Raw genomic sequence first — 16,769 nt, forward strand, 5'->3', positions numbered from 1 at the left:
ATTTTTAGTTATAAGACTATGTAGAAAGTATTTTCAGAACAACCACTATTTATTGGTCTCATGTTAAAGACAGGTGTATATTGCCCCCCTTTAAAGGGAATCTGTCATGATTTTTATGGTGTAGTTTATTATTTAAAAATTACACTGTTTACACTTCAAATAATTCACTCTAACATGTAACATTTAGGGGCAGGTTTACTAAGTGTCTAAGTGAATTCGAGGGAATTTTCGAAGTAAAAAAATTTGAAATTCTAAGTAATTTTTTGGATACTTCGACCATTGAATAGGATACTATGACTTTGAATTTACTTCGACTTCGATTCGAAGTAAAAATCGTTTGAATATTCGACCATTCGATAATCAAAGTACTGTCTCTTTAAAAAACTTTGACTTCAATACTTCACCAAATTAAACCTGCCGAAGTGCTATGTTAGCCTATGGGGACCTTCTACAACATTTTTCCAAGTCTTTACACGTGGAATAAAAATCCTTTGATCAATCGCTAAAATCGATTTTTATTCGAGCGCAGGATTGCCAAATTTGTTGAAAAAACGTAAAATTCGATATTCGAATTTTTTTATTTTTTTAATTCCTGAACCAATAAGTGTATTTTTTTAGTTGTAATATTGGTTTTAGGCAGTCATCTCCTATTGTTCTGCTGATGGAAAGGGAGGAGGGTGATATCCTTGCAGTACAGCAGTAAAGAGTGACTGAAGTTTATCAGCACAAGTCACATGACTGGGGGCACCTGGAAAACTGACAATATGTCTAGCACCATGTCAGATTTTAAAACTAAATATTAAAAATCTGTTTGCTCTTTTGAAAAATGGATTTCAGTGCAAAAGTCTGCTGGAGCATTTTGGAAAAACGTGTTTTCCCATGACAGTATCCCTTTAAAGATAGCACAGTGATGTCATGTCTATATTTTAATTGGAGGATAATTTTATGATGTGCAGTAGAATATGTCTCAAACACTTTGCCTTGATTTAGAGGATTTCTGGCATACGGCTGCCCGAAGTATTCTGAAACGAGTTGCAAATAAAAACAATATCTGTTCCCCTTCTGCGGTTGGAGAAACAAAAGCTAGCAACAGAGAGCAGAATGCAAGCAATGGTACCCAACCAGTAGGTAAGTAAGTGATACTATCCAGATTAATGGAACTAGAAAAGTGTCTTTTTTGACTCAAAAATTTTTTTTCTGTTTAAGGATAAGGCAATACGGGAATTAGCTCATAATAAGGTCATAGGTTATAGATACAGGAACATATTGCTTCCATGTAGCCATAGTTCCAACAATATATAGGGTGGCACATAAATTCCCAGGTTGCCTAATAGTGATATGATTTGGTACATAAATTATTGTCACTTCAAGAATGAGAGCGTTCATCTCATCTACAAGCTAAGCCCCCTCAGCCACTGCTCAAATAATGTTTGGGGGGGAGGGGCAGACCATCATTTTGGAAGCCTCTATATTTTGGTTTGATATTGATACTTTATCAAGTGTGCATAGTGCCCTAACCAATACCATTTAAAAGGTATTGGGTTTTAAAAACATTGATTGGATACCTGCAAAAAAGGGGGATTTTTGGGAAGGTTCCGGGTAGGTAATGGCTAGGGATGCATCGAATCCAGGATTCGGTTCAGTATTCGACCAGGATTCAGCCGAATCCTTGTGCCTGGCTGAACTGAATCCGAATACTACTACTACGTGCGCAGCTCTATTTTTCCCTCCCCCTCACTGATTTCGGTTCGGTATTCAGCCAAATCTTTCACAAAGGATTTGGGGGTTCGGCCAAATCCAAAATAGTAGATTCGGTGCATCCCTAGTAAAAGCAGATACAAGGATCGGGTCAGGAACGGGTCGTCAAAAACTATACTTCTTTGCTTCCTTTTCCACAATCATCAAACTTCCCAGTATGTGATTTCCAATCAAATTACTTGTCATTTCAAGTTTTATGGCAGGCCATGTTTCAGGTAAAAGTGTAGGTTTGAGGTGTGTTCAGCAGGGTCACACAATTAAACCTGTGCGGGTCTCGAGTCTCAAGTATGTAGTAGCTTGCAACAAACCACATATTATATTTTGCATTCTACTGCCCTGATTCCTGTACATGCCTCTTTTGTTAGGGTGGTAGCAAGATTACGAAGAGGGTGCAAAGTACACAAAACTCTTCTAAATGGGTCTTCACAATCCACAGGAACAAGGATCTTACAATAATTTAAAGGAGAACTTTTAGGGATGCACCGAATCCACTATTTTGGATTCGGCCAAACCCCCGAATCCTTCACAAAAGATTCAGCCGAATACCAAAACAAATCCGAATCTTAATTTGCATATGCAAATTTGGGGTGGGAAGGGGAAAACATTTTTTACTTCCTTGTTTTGTGACAAAAATGTTTTGCATATGCAAATTAGGATTCTAATTAGGATTCGGTGCATCCCTAAAACTTTACCACCAAAATGAATATTTAAGCAACTGATTAAGTGATCATATTAAGTGACATATTAAATATATATTTAAGTAAATATTGCCCTTTTACATCTCTTGCCATGAACCACCATTTTGTGATGGTCTGTGTGCTGCCTCAGAGATCACCTGACCAGAAATACTGCAGCTCTAACTGTAACAGGAAGAAGTGTGGAAGCAAAAGACACAACTGTCTGTTAATTGGCTCATGTGACCTTACATGTATAGTTTGTATGGTTTGTATGTGTGCACAGTGAATCGTACGATCCTAGGGGACAGCCCTTATTTTTTTAAATGGCAATTTTCTATTTATGATTACCCAATGGCACATACTACTAAAAAAAATTATTATGAAAATGGATTATTTACATGAAGCAGGGTTTTACATATAAGCTGTTTTATGCAATATCTTTTATAGAGACCTAAACTGTTCGGGGGGGGAGTTTTCCTTTAACAAACAATAGTTACAGAGTAAAAAAATAGGATCAGCGGGGCCTACTCGCAAGAGCTTACAATCTAAAAGGTTAGAGACTCACTACCTATCTGTTTCAGCTTTGACATAAACTTTGGCATTAAGGGATGTTGGTTATTGTGAAGTGTGTTTCTGGACCTATGTTATTGATATTCTATTTCCTAGTTCGGGGTTACAAGTAAATAAAAGCATATAACATATATCCATCCCACTTTGCTTTTGCACTTGCCTGTGTTTAATCCACGCTTTATTTTGTTTTCTTGTCACTCTAATTTAGATTCCTTTCCGGTAGCTAAAAGGGGGGCCCGAAAGCGTGTAGAAAGTGCCCCCGTTCAGATCATTCTGACAGCCCTCGAGGCCTGTGAGAGGTACCTGAACAGCTTGGAACACAATGACATAGACATGGAGACAGAGTCGACTCCTGCCATGACAGATGCTCAGTGGGAAGAATTCCTGCGTGGCTACTATCAGGTCATACAGTAAGTCATGTGAAATAGAACCTATCCTTTATATACAGGGGTGAATCACATATCTGTCCCCTTAATATAAAACTTTAGATCTCTTATTTTAAAAAAAAACTACTTGTAAATGAGACATTAACTATTATCTGTATATTATCTGTATACATAGTGCATTTATCTAGTTCACCTTTAAATGCACTTTTAGTATGATGTAGAGTGTGATATTCTGAGACAATTTGCAATTGGTTTTCATTTTTTATTATTTCTGAGTTATTTAGCTTTTAATTCAGCAGCTCTCCAGCAATCTGGTTGCTAGGGTCCAAATGACCCTAGCAACCATGCATTGATTTGAGTAAGAGACTGGAATATGAATAGGAGTGGCCCGAATAGAAAGCCGATTAATAAAAAGTAGAAATAATAATAAAAAATTTGTAGCTTTACAGAGTATTTGTTTTTTGAGTTCGGGTCAGTGACCCCAATTTGAAAGCTAGAAAGAGTCAGAAGAAGAAGGAAAATTATTCAAAAACTATAAAAAATAAATAATGAAGAGCAATTGAAAAGTTGCATAGAATTAGGCATTCTATAACATACTAAAAGTAAACTTAAAGGCGAACCGCCCTTTAAGCACCTCTTTCCCAGTGTAAATAAGCCCAGCTATGCCATATATTCATATCTGAGACAGTAACCCATTAGAAACATGTTCATTATCTTGTCGCAGTGATGGTGCCACCATCGAGCACTCCGAATACTACGTAGAGCAGTGCAGTGAAGTTCTACATAAACTGGAGGCAGCAAACCCCCAGCTGGACATTGAAGGGGAACGGAACATCTGGATTGTAAAACCAGGAGCCAAATCCAGAGGAAGGGGTAAGAAAACTTAAAGGAGACGGCAATGTGATGTCACAGAACACCCCTAGGATTTCATGAAGAGCACAGGGGTTTGGACCACATTAGGTCCCCTATGCCATCACACTGGCCTGCTGAATTCTGTCTAGAACATGGGAATGTTCTTTAAGTTTCACATTAATTACATCTTCACAGGTATAATCTGCATGGATCGGCTCGAGGAGATTCTGAAGCTTGTGGACTGTGACCCAATGATTGTCAAAGATGGAAAGTGGGTGGTGCAGAAGTACATTGAGAGGCCACTCCTTATATTTGGAACCAAATTTGATGTGCGCCAGTGGTTCCTGGTAACAGACTGGAACCCTTTAACCATTTGGTTTTACAAGGAATGTTACGTCCGCTTCTCATCGCAGGTCTTCTCCTTGGAAAACCTAGACACGTAGGTAGTGGGTGCAATATCTTGTTTGTTATTTCCAGTGTATATTATACCAGGGCTACCATCTGAAATTATGGAGCACCATACTGCTTAGTTAGCAGGACCCTCTTCCATACCTCCCAACTATCCCGGTTTTTGCGAGACAATCTCGATTTTGACAGCTCAACCTGCAGTCCCGGATTGTTACTGAAATGTCCCAACTTTCTCATTGATCTCCTGCATTGAACAGCCAGAAAGAGATACAAAGTTTCTAACTTAATTGGCTTTGGGCAGAAAGCCTAGAATAGTGGCAGGTGCACTTGAATACATTTGTAACAATTGAAGATAAGCAACGAAGCAATTGTAACAATTTAAGATAAGCAGGTCTTTTGGAAAAACTGTGTCTTGCAGCTTAAGGATCAGGGCACACAGGCAGATTCAGGGAGATTGGTCACCCGGCGACAAATCTCCTCTTCTTCGAGGTGACTAACAATCTCCCGAGGCAGGTCGGGAGATTAGTCGCCCCGAAGAAGAGGAGATTTGTCCCCGGGTGACCAATCTCCCTGAATCTGCCTGTGTGACCTGACCCTTAAGGGCAATTCACCTTCATTAGCAAAACTGTAATAACACATAAAAACCACAGAAATGTGTTCAAACTTTCATAACCTGTTAAATTTTGTATAAATGAACATGGTAATTAGGGGGTGTATCCACAAAAATGGATGGGGTCACAAAATTGCTGTGCTCCGAGCTGCAAATCTTTTAGTCCCTCTTTTTATTTCCAAAATGTTGGGAGGTATGCTCTTCTACAGGGGGCTCCACTTTCCACCTGGGCCTCCCTGAGGGACGGTCCCTGTAAACTGGGTAGAATGGAGTTTGGTTTAAAGGAGAACTAAAGCTCAACTAAAGAAGTAGCTACAAATGCTATACATTATGTTTGGGTTACCAGCCCAAGGCAACCACAGCCCTTTAGCAGTAAAGATCTGTGTCTCCAAAGATGCCCCAGTAGCTCCCCATCTTCCTTTCTGCTGATTCACTGCACATGTTTTTTGCTGATGCCACTTTCTGAGCTTAGGGACCCACTCACAATATACAGTACACATAGAATAGAAATGTCACACTATAAGGCTGATTAGTAATAAATACAGATAATTACTATATGGCAGCACAGAAACCAGTGCAATTAGTATCAGAATTTAATAATCAGCAAACCTGTAGCATCAGCTTATATTACAGGGGAAGCTCATTTTCTGCTGGATAATTAGTGACGAGCCCTAAGCTTAGCTTCTCAACAGCTGCTCAGAGCCCACTGAGCATGTGAGTGTCACAGACACTTTCCAAGATGGTGACCCCCCTGTGACAAGTTTGAAGTCCTGGATCATTGCTGCTATTAACAAGCTGAAACTTTAGCCTCGTGCAATAAGTTCAGTATATAAAATAAGCCATTTTAAGCCATATTCATTTTAAGGGTTTAGTTCTCCTTTAATGAAGATGGAGGCAGAAAGAGGCAGACAGGAGAAAGTCGAGGCCACTGTAAGGGGGGCCAGGGGGCCCAAATTGCAACATTTTGCTTTTTTATATGTAGAAATTCCAGTCCCTTATGCTCCCAGCATAAAATGGCCCACTGTGTTGGACAAAGGTAGTATAGGAGGTGTGGGACCAGCTATCCAGAATGCTCAGGACCTGAGGTTTTCCAGATAATGGATCTTTCTGTAATTTGGATCTTTATACGTTAAGTATACTAGAAAATCATGTAAATATTAAATTAACCTATTAAGCTGGTTTTGTCTTAGAGGGGGAAAAATTCCTTCCTGACTCCACGATGGCAATTGAACCCAACCCTGGATCAACTTGTACTATGAGCTATCTCCCATAACCCTGTATTCCCTCACTTGCTAAACACCATCCAACCCCTTCTTAAATCTATCTAATGTATCAGCCTGTACCACTGATTCAGGGAGAGAATTTTATAATTCCATAATTCTGAGCTTTCTGGATAACGGGTTTCCGGATAGCGGATCCCATACTTGTATTAACAAATTAGCAGTTGTAAAGTAGGTCACATTTATCAGGACAGATATATTGGGTATAAGAGTTTAAAACACAAAGTTGAATTTCTGTAACAAAATGTAAATTGGGTGCATAAAATTGAACCTTTTTTGTTTTGTTTTTCCAGCTCCATACACCTATGTAACAACTCCATACAGAAGCACTTTGAGAATTCCCAGACCCGTCATCCACTGGTGCCTACAGATAACATGTGGTCTAGCAAACAGTTCCAAGTGCACCTCCAAAAGCTTGGGGCACCCCATGCCTGGGAAACAGTGATTGTGCCAGGCATGAAGGCGGCCATTATCCATGCCATGCAGAGTGCCCAGGATATAGTGGAGTACAGGAAAAGCAGTTTTGAGCTGTATGGTGCTGATTTCATGTTTGGGGAGAATTTCCAGCCTTGGCTGATTGAGATCAATGCCAGTCCCACAATGGCGCCATCAACACCGGTGACCAGCAAGCTCTGCGCCGGAGTCCAAGAAGACACCTTACGTATTGTTGTAGACCGGAAATTAGACCGGAACTGTGACGTAGGAGCATTTGAGCTCATATATAAACAGGTAGGTGGAACAAGGAACAAATTAGAAAAAATGCAAATCAATGACGTCAGATGTTCCACCTTGTAGACTCCGGGTCGGAACTGGGCCAACGGGACACCGGGAAAAAACCCGGTGGGCCCAGACTCTTGTGGGCCCCTCCAGCCCAGATCCGCACCCTGCCTTCTTTTTCCTTTTTTCGTGACACAGTGAACACAATGTGCTTGTATACGCATGTGCGCTTACTCATACAAACACACGCGCTGGTCGGGCAGCGCAGCAGGAGGGCGGTGGAGGGGGGCACTGCGACAGGAGCCCCGGTGGGCCCGAGCCCCCCAGTCCAACTCTGTCTAGACTAGACTGCTGCAGTCTTAAAGAGGTTGTTCACCTTTGAGTTAACTATTAGTATGATGTAGAGAGTGATGTTCTGAGATATTTTGCAATTTGTTTTAATTTTTTACTATTTGTGGTTTTTGTTTTATTTAACTTTTTATTCAGCAGCTCTCAGCAGTTTGCAGTTTCAGCAAGCTGGTTGCCAGGGTCCCAATAACCACAGCAACGAGGCATTGAAACTGGAATATGAATAAGAGAGGGCCAGAATAAAACGATTATTAATAAAAAGCAGCAATAAATGTGGAGTCTTACAGAGCATTTGTTTTTTAGATGGGGTTAGTGACCCCCATTTTAAGAGTCAGAAGAAGAAGGCAAATACTTGAAAATCTATACAAAATAAATAATGAAGACCAGTTCAAAATTTGCTTAGAATTAGCCATTCTATAACATACTAAAACTTAACTTAAAGGTGAACCACCCCTTTAAAGATCCCCCTAACAAGCAATACATTGTACAATGTGTAAGTTTAAAGGGGTGGTTCAACTTTAACATTTAGTATGTTATAGAATGGCTCATTCTAAGAAACTTTTGAATTGGTCTTTATTATTTCTCTAGTTTTTGAATTAATTGCCTTCTTCTGACTTTTTCCAGCTTTGAAGTGGGGGGGGGTCACTGACCCCAAATTAAAAAACAAATGCTCTGTAAGGCTACAAATGTATTATCATTGCTACTGTTTATTACTCATTTTTCTATTTAGGCCTCTCCTATTCATATTCCAGAATCTTATTCATGTCAATGCATGGTTGCTAGGGTAATTAGAACCCTAGCAACCAGATTGCTAAAATTACAAACTGGAGAGCTGCTGAATAAAAAGCTAAATAACGCAAGAGCCACCAATAATAAAAAATGAAAACTAATTGCAAATTGTCTCAGAATCTCACTCTGTACACCATACTGCAAGTTCATTTAAAGGTAAACAACCCCTTTAATAGAATTCTTTTATACTGATCATTGCTACTATAATGATAACAGCAATTCTATTTATTATCTCTTTACAGTGTGCAGTCGACATCCCTCAGTATGTGGGAATAAATCTATTAGTAGAAGGATCAATGGTCAAAAAACCCCGTCAGCTACAACAACCCAGCTCCAACGGGGCCTTCAATTTCTCTATCGCCCAAAGCAACAAGAGGTCCGTCTCCATGTTAAACGCTAAGACCTCAGGTCCAAACAGTGGCCTTGGCAGTCAGGACTCAGTCAAGCTTGCTGGTGCAACCCCTATAACACCTGCGTTGGCGGGCAATGTTTTCTGGACTTCTAGAACCCAAAACCCAATCAGTAGGGCAAAGACGACAGCAACTGGGAAAGAAAATAAAGCAGTGAGGGTAGGACAGAGAAATTCCGTGATGGTGGAACTTGTTAGACTTCCCAGCAAGCGATCGCTGGAACAAAGCAAAGAAGGAACCAACCCAAGACAACGACTATTTCCTACACCCAAATCCTGCACATTGGAAAAGCCACTTAGAGCGAGGGAGCCAATAAGGCTTAAGAATGGGGGCTTTGTGGACCTGAAATTTACAAGCCTGGATTCTGGCCAAGTACATCTCCTAAGGAACATAAAAACAGGTAAAAAGATACAACCAAACCAATCTTAGCTTAGCAGATTTTGGCATGGCATGCTTGAGTATGCATTTTCACACCAAAATCCATCGAGTTTGCCTGCACCCAGGCCGACAGTAGTTCTGGGCAGGCCCGGACTGGCAATCTGTGGGTTCTGGCAAATGCCAGAGGGGCTGCTATAAGGTCCCATAGAAAGTCAGTATTTAGTGGGCTGGTGGGGGCTGTTTGGGCCTCTATGTGGGCTGAGTTTGCCTCTGTGTACCTGAAATGCCAGGGCCTATTTTAATTCTCAGTCCAGACCTGGTTCTGGGTGCAGGATAAAAAGAAAGCTCCTGCCAACTTTATGGCTCATTCAGGACCTGCACTTTTCCAAAGGCCAAGACCAGCTCCAATGTGGCATTAGCCTTACAGTCATTCCTTATCTCTAATATAGATCCCTCATAGTCAAGCTCCCCCCTCCATACTCATCATGTGCCAACTATGAGCTCCCAAGGAACTCCCCCAGTTCTGTTGCCACATGTGACCACAATCTCTGGTGTCAGACTGAGGGGCTTTTTATTTCTTTTACACAGGTATGAGATCCATTATCTAGAATGCTCCAAATTACAGGAAGGCCATCTTGCCAAATTATGGCAAGACCCCTTATACAGAAAACCCCAAGTCCTGAAAATTCTGGATAATATATATATATACACACAGTATACATACACAGCAATGACAGTTATTGCTGTGGATGTGCTTGGTGAACAACCTACCACCTGCTTGGTGAACTACCACTTGGCACCCAGGCAGTTGGTGTATTTTTGTGTGTGCCCTACTTTACTATGGTATATATAAACACACGCACATATAGGCACCCAAGGGACGCCCCCATTTATCTGCCTATATATAAATACAGCCCTGTTCATAGCACACTACATCCAAAAAGGCATTCAAAGTTCAGCCCCACCTGACATCCAGGACCAGAACTAGGGGTAGGCAGAAGATGCACGTGCTTAAGGCGCAACAGTTGGGACTTTTCTGTAGCCTACCCCTAGTATGGGCCCTTGTGTCCCCTCACTGCTGCTCTTTTACTGTTGTCCCTCTGACCCTGCTGATATATATTATATTGTTACATTCATTTATATGGAATATTTTGTTTGTATTTACAGGGATCACAGATCCTAATAAGATGCCCTGTTTATTTTGTAAGGGCCCCTCTACTCTGACCGGACTTCATGCAATGTGCTCCTGTTCTAGAGCTGGGAAACAGGCCGTTAAACCTGCTTGTCTCAAACTATCCAAGAGAATTCATATTGGCAAGTTTCACGACAGCTTTGCTCCACTCTCTGCTCGGGGAACGGCAATCCTCACCTCCCTCTTGCCATGAAAAAAATCTATTGCAGTAAAGGATCACTGACAAAACATGGCATCCTGCTGTCTTACCTTCCTCTATAAATCAGTCCCTAACCTTTGGGGCGGCAGTTTAAGTTCCCCTTAAAGTCAAGTTCATTAGGAACTAATTAACCTGCCAGTATGTTACTGGAATGCAGGCAAATACCAAACCCACCCCGTCATGGGGAGATTATACAAACTATTTGCAGGTATCACCGTCACCCTATTTGCAGGTAGCAAACTCCATGCCATCCACAGAGCTAATGGAACCAAAGTTTACTCTCTCCTAAATTGCCGCAATTAGCAAGAGACAACGCATCCCGACTGTTAAAAATGCTAAAGGCAATTAGATAAAATATACTTATAATACTCTGAAGCCATGGATATACTGTGAAATATAGCCGCCTTATCAAGGGTTCTCAGGGATATTGCTTGGCAATGTAAATAACGTATACTGTAGTAGGGATGCACTGAATCCACTATTTTAGGATTTGGCCGAATCCTGAATCTTTTGTGAAAGATTCGTCTGAATCCTGAATTGAATCTAAACCCTAATTTGCATATGTAAATTAATAAAGTGAGGCAAAAAGAGAACCTTGAGCGCAGCAAGTGAGTAAAAAAATGTTGATTTCCCTGTTTATGTGATGAAAAGTCATTTGATTTTTAGGATTCGGATACGGTTTGGCCCGAACCGAATCCTGGATTCAGTGCATCCCTAACGAATAATAGACTGACTTAAAGGAACAGTAACACCAAAAAATGTAAGTGTTTTAAAGTAATGAAAATATCATGTAGTGTTGCCCTGCACTGGTAAAACTGGTGTGTTTGCTTCAGAAACACTACTATTGTTTATATAAACAAGCTGCTGTGGAGTAATGGCGAAAATTGAAAAACGGCTATATGGCACAGGTTAACTAATGGATAACAGATAACACCATTAGACAGACATCTTATCTGCTATCTGCTGTGTAAATTGAGCTTATTCTCCTTTGAATGGCTGCCCCCATTGCTACACAGCAGCTCATTTATATAAACTATAGTAGTGTTTCTGAAGCAAACACAGCAGTTTTACCATTGCAGGGAAACACTGCATTATATTTTCATTACGTTAAAACACTTATTTTTTGACGTTACTGTTCCTTTAATCTACAGACTGTTGCTTAGACATTTCCATGAAAGCTTAGTTGTATGACAAGCTGAGTAGAATTGTGTTTGCCTTCCACTGGCTGTGGTAGACCCGGATGGCAAAAGAATTGTTGGAATGTCGATCCGAACAGAACAAAATAAATACCGGCTTCTGTGCCGGAGCAAGTAAATATTTATTATCAAAAATCAGCAGACAGGTCCCTTACAAATAATTCTAACCTAAATAAAAGTGCATACCGGATACTCATAAAAAAAGTGCATGGCAGGGACCCAAAAGTTAAATAAAAATGCCCTATCATACATCTATCTGGGCCAAATCATTGATATTGGTAAAAGCAGGGAATACTGTTGGTTGGTGTGCATTGTATTTAATATCAACAAATACACACTAATCCCATTAGGTGTTGTAAAGGGGAAGTAAACTTTATTTTAAACTGACGAAGCATATGCCACAGCATACTTGTTTAGTGCACACAGTACTTAAAAGGGTTGTTCACTGTTATGTTAACTTTTAGGGGCACATTTACTAAGCTCGAGTGAAGGATTAGAATAAAAAATACTTCAAATTTCGAAGTATTTTTTTGTTTACTTCGACCATCAAATTGGCTACTTCGACCTTCGACTACGACTTCGAATCAAACGATTGGAACTAAAAATCGTTCGACTATTCGACCATTCGATAGTTGAAGTACTGTCTCTTTAAAGAAAACTTCGACCACCTACTTCGCCAATTAAAACCTACCGAGCACCAATGTTAGCCTATGGGGAAGGTCCCCATAGGCTTTCTAACCAATTTCTGATCGAAGGATTCAATTGTTCGATTCGAAGGATTTAATCGTTCGATCGAACGATTATTCCTTTGATCGTTCGATCAAACGAATAGCGATGAATCCTTCGACTTCGATATTCGAAGTCGAAGGATTTAACTTCGAGGGTCGAATATCGAGGGTTAATTAACCCTCGATATTCGACCAATAGTAAATGTGCCCCTTAGTATGATGTAGAGAGGGATATTCTGAGACCATTTGCAATTGGTTTTAATTTTTTATTATTTGTGGTTTTTGAGTTATTTAGATTCTTATTCAGCAGCTCTCCAGTTTGCAATTTCAGCCATCAGGTTGCTACGGTCCAAATTACCCTAGCAACCATGCATTGATTTAAAGACTGGAATATGAATAGGAGAGGCCTGAATTGAAAGATGAGAAATTAAAAGTAGCAATAGCAATACATTTGTAGCCAGTGACCTGTCAAAGCTAGAGTCAGAAGAAGACAAATAATTCAAAAACTATAAAATATAAATAATGAAGACCAGTTAAAAATGTGTTTAGAACTTACCATTCTATAAATTAAAGGTGAAAAACCCCTTTAATCATCCACTAGATAAAGTGCACATGATGCCCAATATTCTGCCCTTTTCCTGTAGCCTATGTTTAAGTGCTGCGGGCACTAGATGTGTAAGGCTTTGATGTGCATTACATGTGTTTAAAATAAAGTTTACTTCTGATTTATGGCCATTCGACTTGGCATGGAATCCTGGCATCAGGACCCTAGAATAGAAACTTACTATCAGATGTATAGTTTATGTAAAGTGGTGGAGTATCTGACATAAAGGTGCCCTCATCTCTTGGTCACCTGATGTCTGTATGTACTCAAGTCATTCACACGAGCAAGTGGCAAGTTTCCCTATGAGTCCCTATCAGCTCTGATATACAAAACACTTTTCTAACACATTGAAAAAGTGTTGCTAAAATCGGCGTATGTAATTGGTTGCAGTCTACTGTACTATGCACCCCCCCCAAGCCAGGGCTGCAGCTGGTACTCTCAGCGGGATAATCCAGGCAATAAGAAATAGCAGCATTCAGCTCAGATAAGTCATGGACCAGATGGGAGGAAATATTTAACTCCAGGCAGAGGAACGGACCAGCACCAAGAAACAAAGTGAGCCTGATAGGAGAAGGAAAGGCTAAAATTAAGTAAGCTTTATCAGAAAGGTCTATATGAATACACCAGTAAACCCTCAAAGTAATGCTGCTCTGAGTCCTCTGTCAAAAGAAACACAGTATTTCTTTCCTTCTATTGTGTACTCATGGGCTTCTGTATCAGACTTCCTGTTTTCATCTTAAACCTCCAGGGCTAGGGCTTGAGCATGCTCAGTTTGCTTCTTAGATGCACTAATTTGCACAAATGGCAAACAAACCTGTGTAGGTCAAGCCAAGACTCAATCGAGCAACCAGTGTGACCTGAGACACAAGTCAAGTATGACCGCTTGGCCATGGTCTTTCCAAAAACCAATTCCAGGACCAAAAGCCGACAGTATTTGTACCAGAGAAGCAGACCTGGGCAAGGCTTGGGTGGACCAATTAAAGCCAAGGAAAATGAACAAAAATGTGAGAGGGAAGGAGAAACAAGACACTTCTTTTGAAAGTCACGATGAGATAGACCCTTTTTTTTAACAAATAAGCAAGAGAAGAACAATGGAATTATTTAGTGTGTTCATTCATGGAGCCAGTACTGCTGTACAACAATCCTTAGAAAAAAACTCCTTTATTCGGTTGTGTAAGGGGCACATTTACTTTGCTCGAGTGAAGGAATAGAATAAAAAAAAACTTCGAATTTCGAATGTTTTTTTTGGCTACTTCAACCTTCAACTACGACTTAAAAATCGTTCGAATATTCGACCATTCGATAGTCGAAGTACTGTTTCTTTAAAAAAACTTCGACCCCCTACTTCGCCACCTAAAACCTACCGAGGTGCAATGTTAGCCTATTTATCAAAGTGGGGGTGCAGTAATACGGGTGTCTCCCTGTGCAGGAGATCAACCAGGAACCATGACCCAGTAAAAACGATTTCATGCTCTTGGCAAACTACAGGTCGTCTAAATGTTGAACTATAACTGTGTTCAGTTGCCCATTATTACTTCAAAGCAATGACTATTTCATGCTCTTTAAATCAACAACCAATTATTTTGTTACTAATACATTGAAAAGAATAAATGGCTGTTCACACACAACTGGATATTCCCCACTGAGTGCTTCATTGATTTTAATATCTTAGCACATTATTTGGATTTTTATCAGGTAATGGAGAAAGTTACAGCAAGGAAGAAAACTAAGGTGCATTCTATCATTGTACTGGGCAGGGAAAGACATTGCAGTCACAAAAACAGAGTGTCTTGTCATTAAAGGGATACTGTCATGGGAAAAACATTTTTTTTCAAAACGCATCAGTTAATAGTGCTGCTCCAGCAGAATTCTGCACTGAAATCCATTTCTCAAAAGAGCAAACAGATTTTTTTATATTCAATTTTGAAATCTGACATGGAGCTAGACATGTTGTCAGTTTCCCAGCTGCCCCCAGCCATGTGACTTATGCTCTGATAAACTTCAGTCACTCTTTACTGCTGTACTGCAAGTTGGAGTTATATCACCCCACCAGCAGCCTAATAACAGAACAATAGGAAGGTAAACAGATAGCAGCTCCCTAACACAAGATAACAGCTGCCTGGTAGATCTAACAACAACACTCAATAGTAAAATCTAGGTCCCACTGAGACCTACATGAGTAGGAGAAACAACAGCCTGCCAGAAAGCAGTTCCATAGTGCAGCACTGGCTCTTTCTGAAATCACATGACCAGGCAAAATGACCTGAGATGCACCTACACACCAATATTACTAAAAAAAAAAAATCTCACTGGTTTAGGAATTAATTTTATATGGTAGAGTGAATTATTGGTGATATATAACTATAAATAAAAATCATGACAGAATCCCTTTAAACTGCTTTACCTGTGTGTGGGGAAGAGCAATGTCCACCGGCACATAAATATTCTCTCACGGGACCTTCCCCAGAGGACAGAGTATGGGGGTTATTTATCAAAGTCCAATTTTATTGCAACATTTTCTGCTGCAAACTCCTATCAAATCCGCTCGGGTTTATTTATTATTACATTTTCCTGAAAATTTGCTTTGCGGGAAAAAAAATCTGATTTTCAGGTTTTTTTTGGATTTTTCACCCTAAAACTCTGATTTCTTATGTTTTTTTGCTGAAAACTTCAGGGTATTGCATGAAACCCAGCACGCATCAAAAAATCATTGTGACTTCTCCCATTGACGTACATGCAACTTCGACAGGTCTGAGATGCTGGATTTTCTGATTCTGACATTTCCATCCTCGGGGTTTAAAAGTTTGTGATTTGTTAAAAGACAGATTTTATATAAAAATATATCACAAATTTTTCGTGATTTTTGCATTTGGAGTTTAGTAAATAACCACCTTATGTGCGGTCCCTGAGAATTCAACAGAGCTTTAGTGCGCTGTGCAGCAAGAGCTGGGCTTGGAAAACTGCAGTGAGAAGAAGGGAGAATTAAGGAAGGAGAGGAGGAGTATTGGATTCTGTGTAGGCAGGCAGAGTCAATTCCTGACCTGTTGGTTAAAGGGCATGTAAAGTCTAAAATAGAATAAGGCTAGAAATGCTGTATTTTGTATACTAAATATAAACATGAACTTACTGCACCACAAACCTAATCAAACAAATAATTTATGCTTTCAAAGTTGGCTACAGGGGGTCACCATCTTGTAACTTTGTTAAACATCTTTGCAAGACTAAGACTGTGCACATGCTCAGTGTGGTCTGGGCTGCTTAGGGATCATCATAAACAAAGCTGCTTGAGTTCTGCATGGCTGGGAAGTAAGGTGGGGGCTCCCCCTGCTGTTCATAAGTATGATTGTTTCCCTGCTCAGCAGTTAGGGACCATCTGACAATTCCTATCCACAGCAGTAAATGAAGGGAGAATTTCACTGCATACAGTCAGGTTTCTTATAAAAACGGTACACATTTTTTAATTAAAGTCTATTGGAGATAGGTTTCTTGTGATGCGATTTTATTTTTTTTGCCTTTACATGCCCTTTAAGGTTCTATCCACTAATAAGAAGTGGCTCCATGTGGTCTTACACAATCTAAAGACTAACCACTAACCACTACCTTGTTGCACAGAACCAGTACTAACTCAGACTTTTAAACTGCTTTTAAACTGTTTGATTTCAGCCAG

At 40.1% G+C, this 16,769-nt stretch overlaps 1 protein-coding gene across 1 annotated transcript in view; it reads left to right on the forward strand.

The window, feature by feature from the left end:
* Positions 1-10,608, forward strand: part of LOC108714695 (tubulin monoglycylase TTLL3) — a 34,237-nt gene extending 23,629 nt beyond the window's left edge. The window contains exons 10-16 of the mRNA XM_018259130.2: positions 991-1,128; positions 3,214-3,415; positions 4,116-4,264; positions 4,439-4,682; positions 6,835-7,270; positions 8,638-9,205; positions 10,351-10,608. Coding sequence (XP_018114619.1) covers positions 991-1,128; positions 3,214-3,415; positions 4,116-4,264; positions 4,439-4,682; positions 6,835-7,270; positions 8,638-9,205; positions 10,351-10,568 — 1,955 coding nt within the window. The 3' untranslated portion in view covers positions 10,569-10,608. The remainder of the gene's footprint in view (positions 1-990; positions 1,129-3,213; positions 3,416-4,115; positions 4,265-4,438; positions 4,683-6,834; positions 7,271-8,637; positions 9,206-10,350) is intronic.
* The last annotated feature ends 6,161 nt before the right edge of the window (positions 10,609-16,769 follow it).

This window comes from Xenopus laevis, chromosome 4L, assembly GCF_017654675.1.
Source record: "Xenopus laevis strain J_2021 chromosome 4L, Xenopus_laevis_v10.1, whole genome shotgun sequence".
NCBI classification, from domain to species: Eukaryota; Metazoa; Chordata; class Amphibia; order Anura; family Pipidae; genus Xenopus; species Xenopus laevis.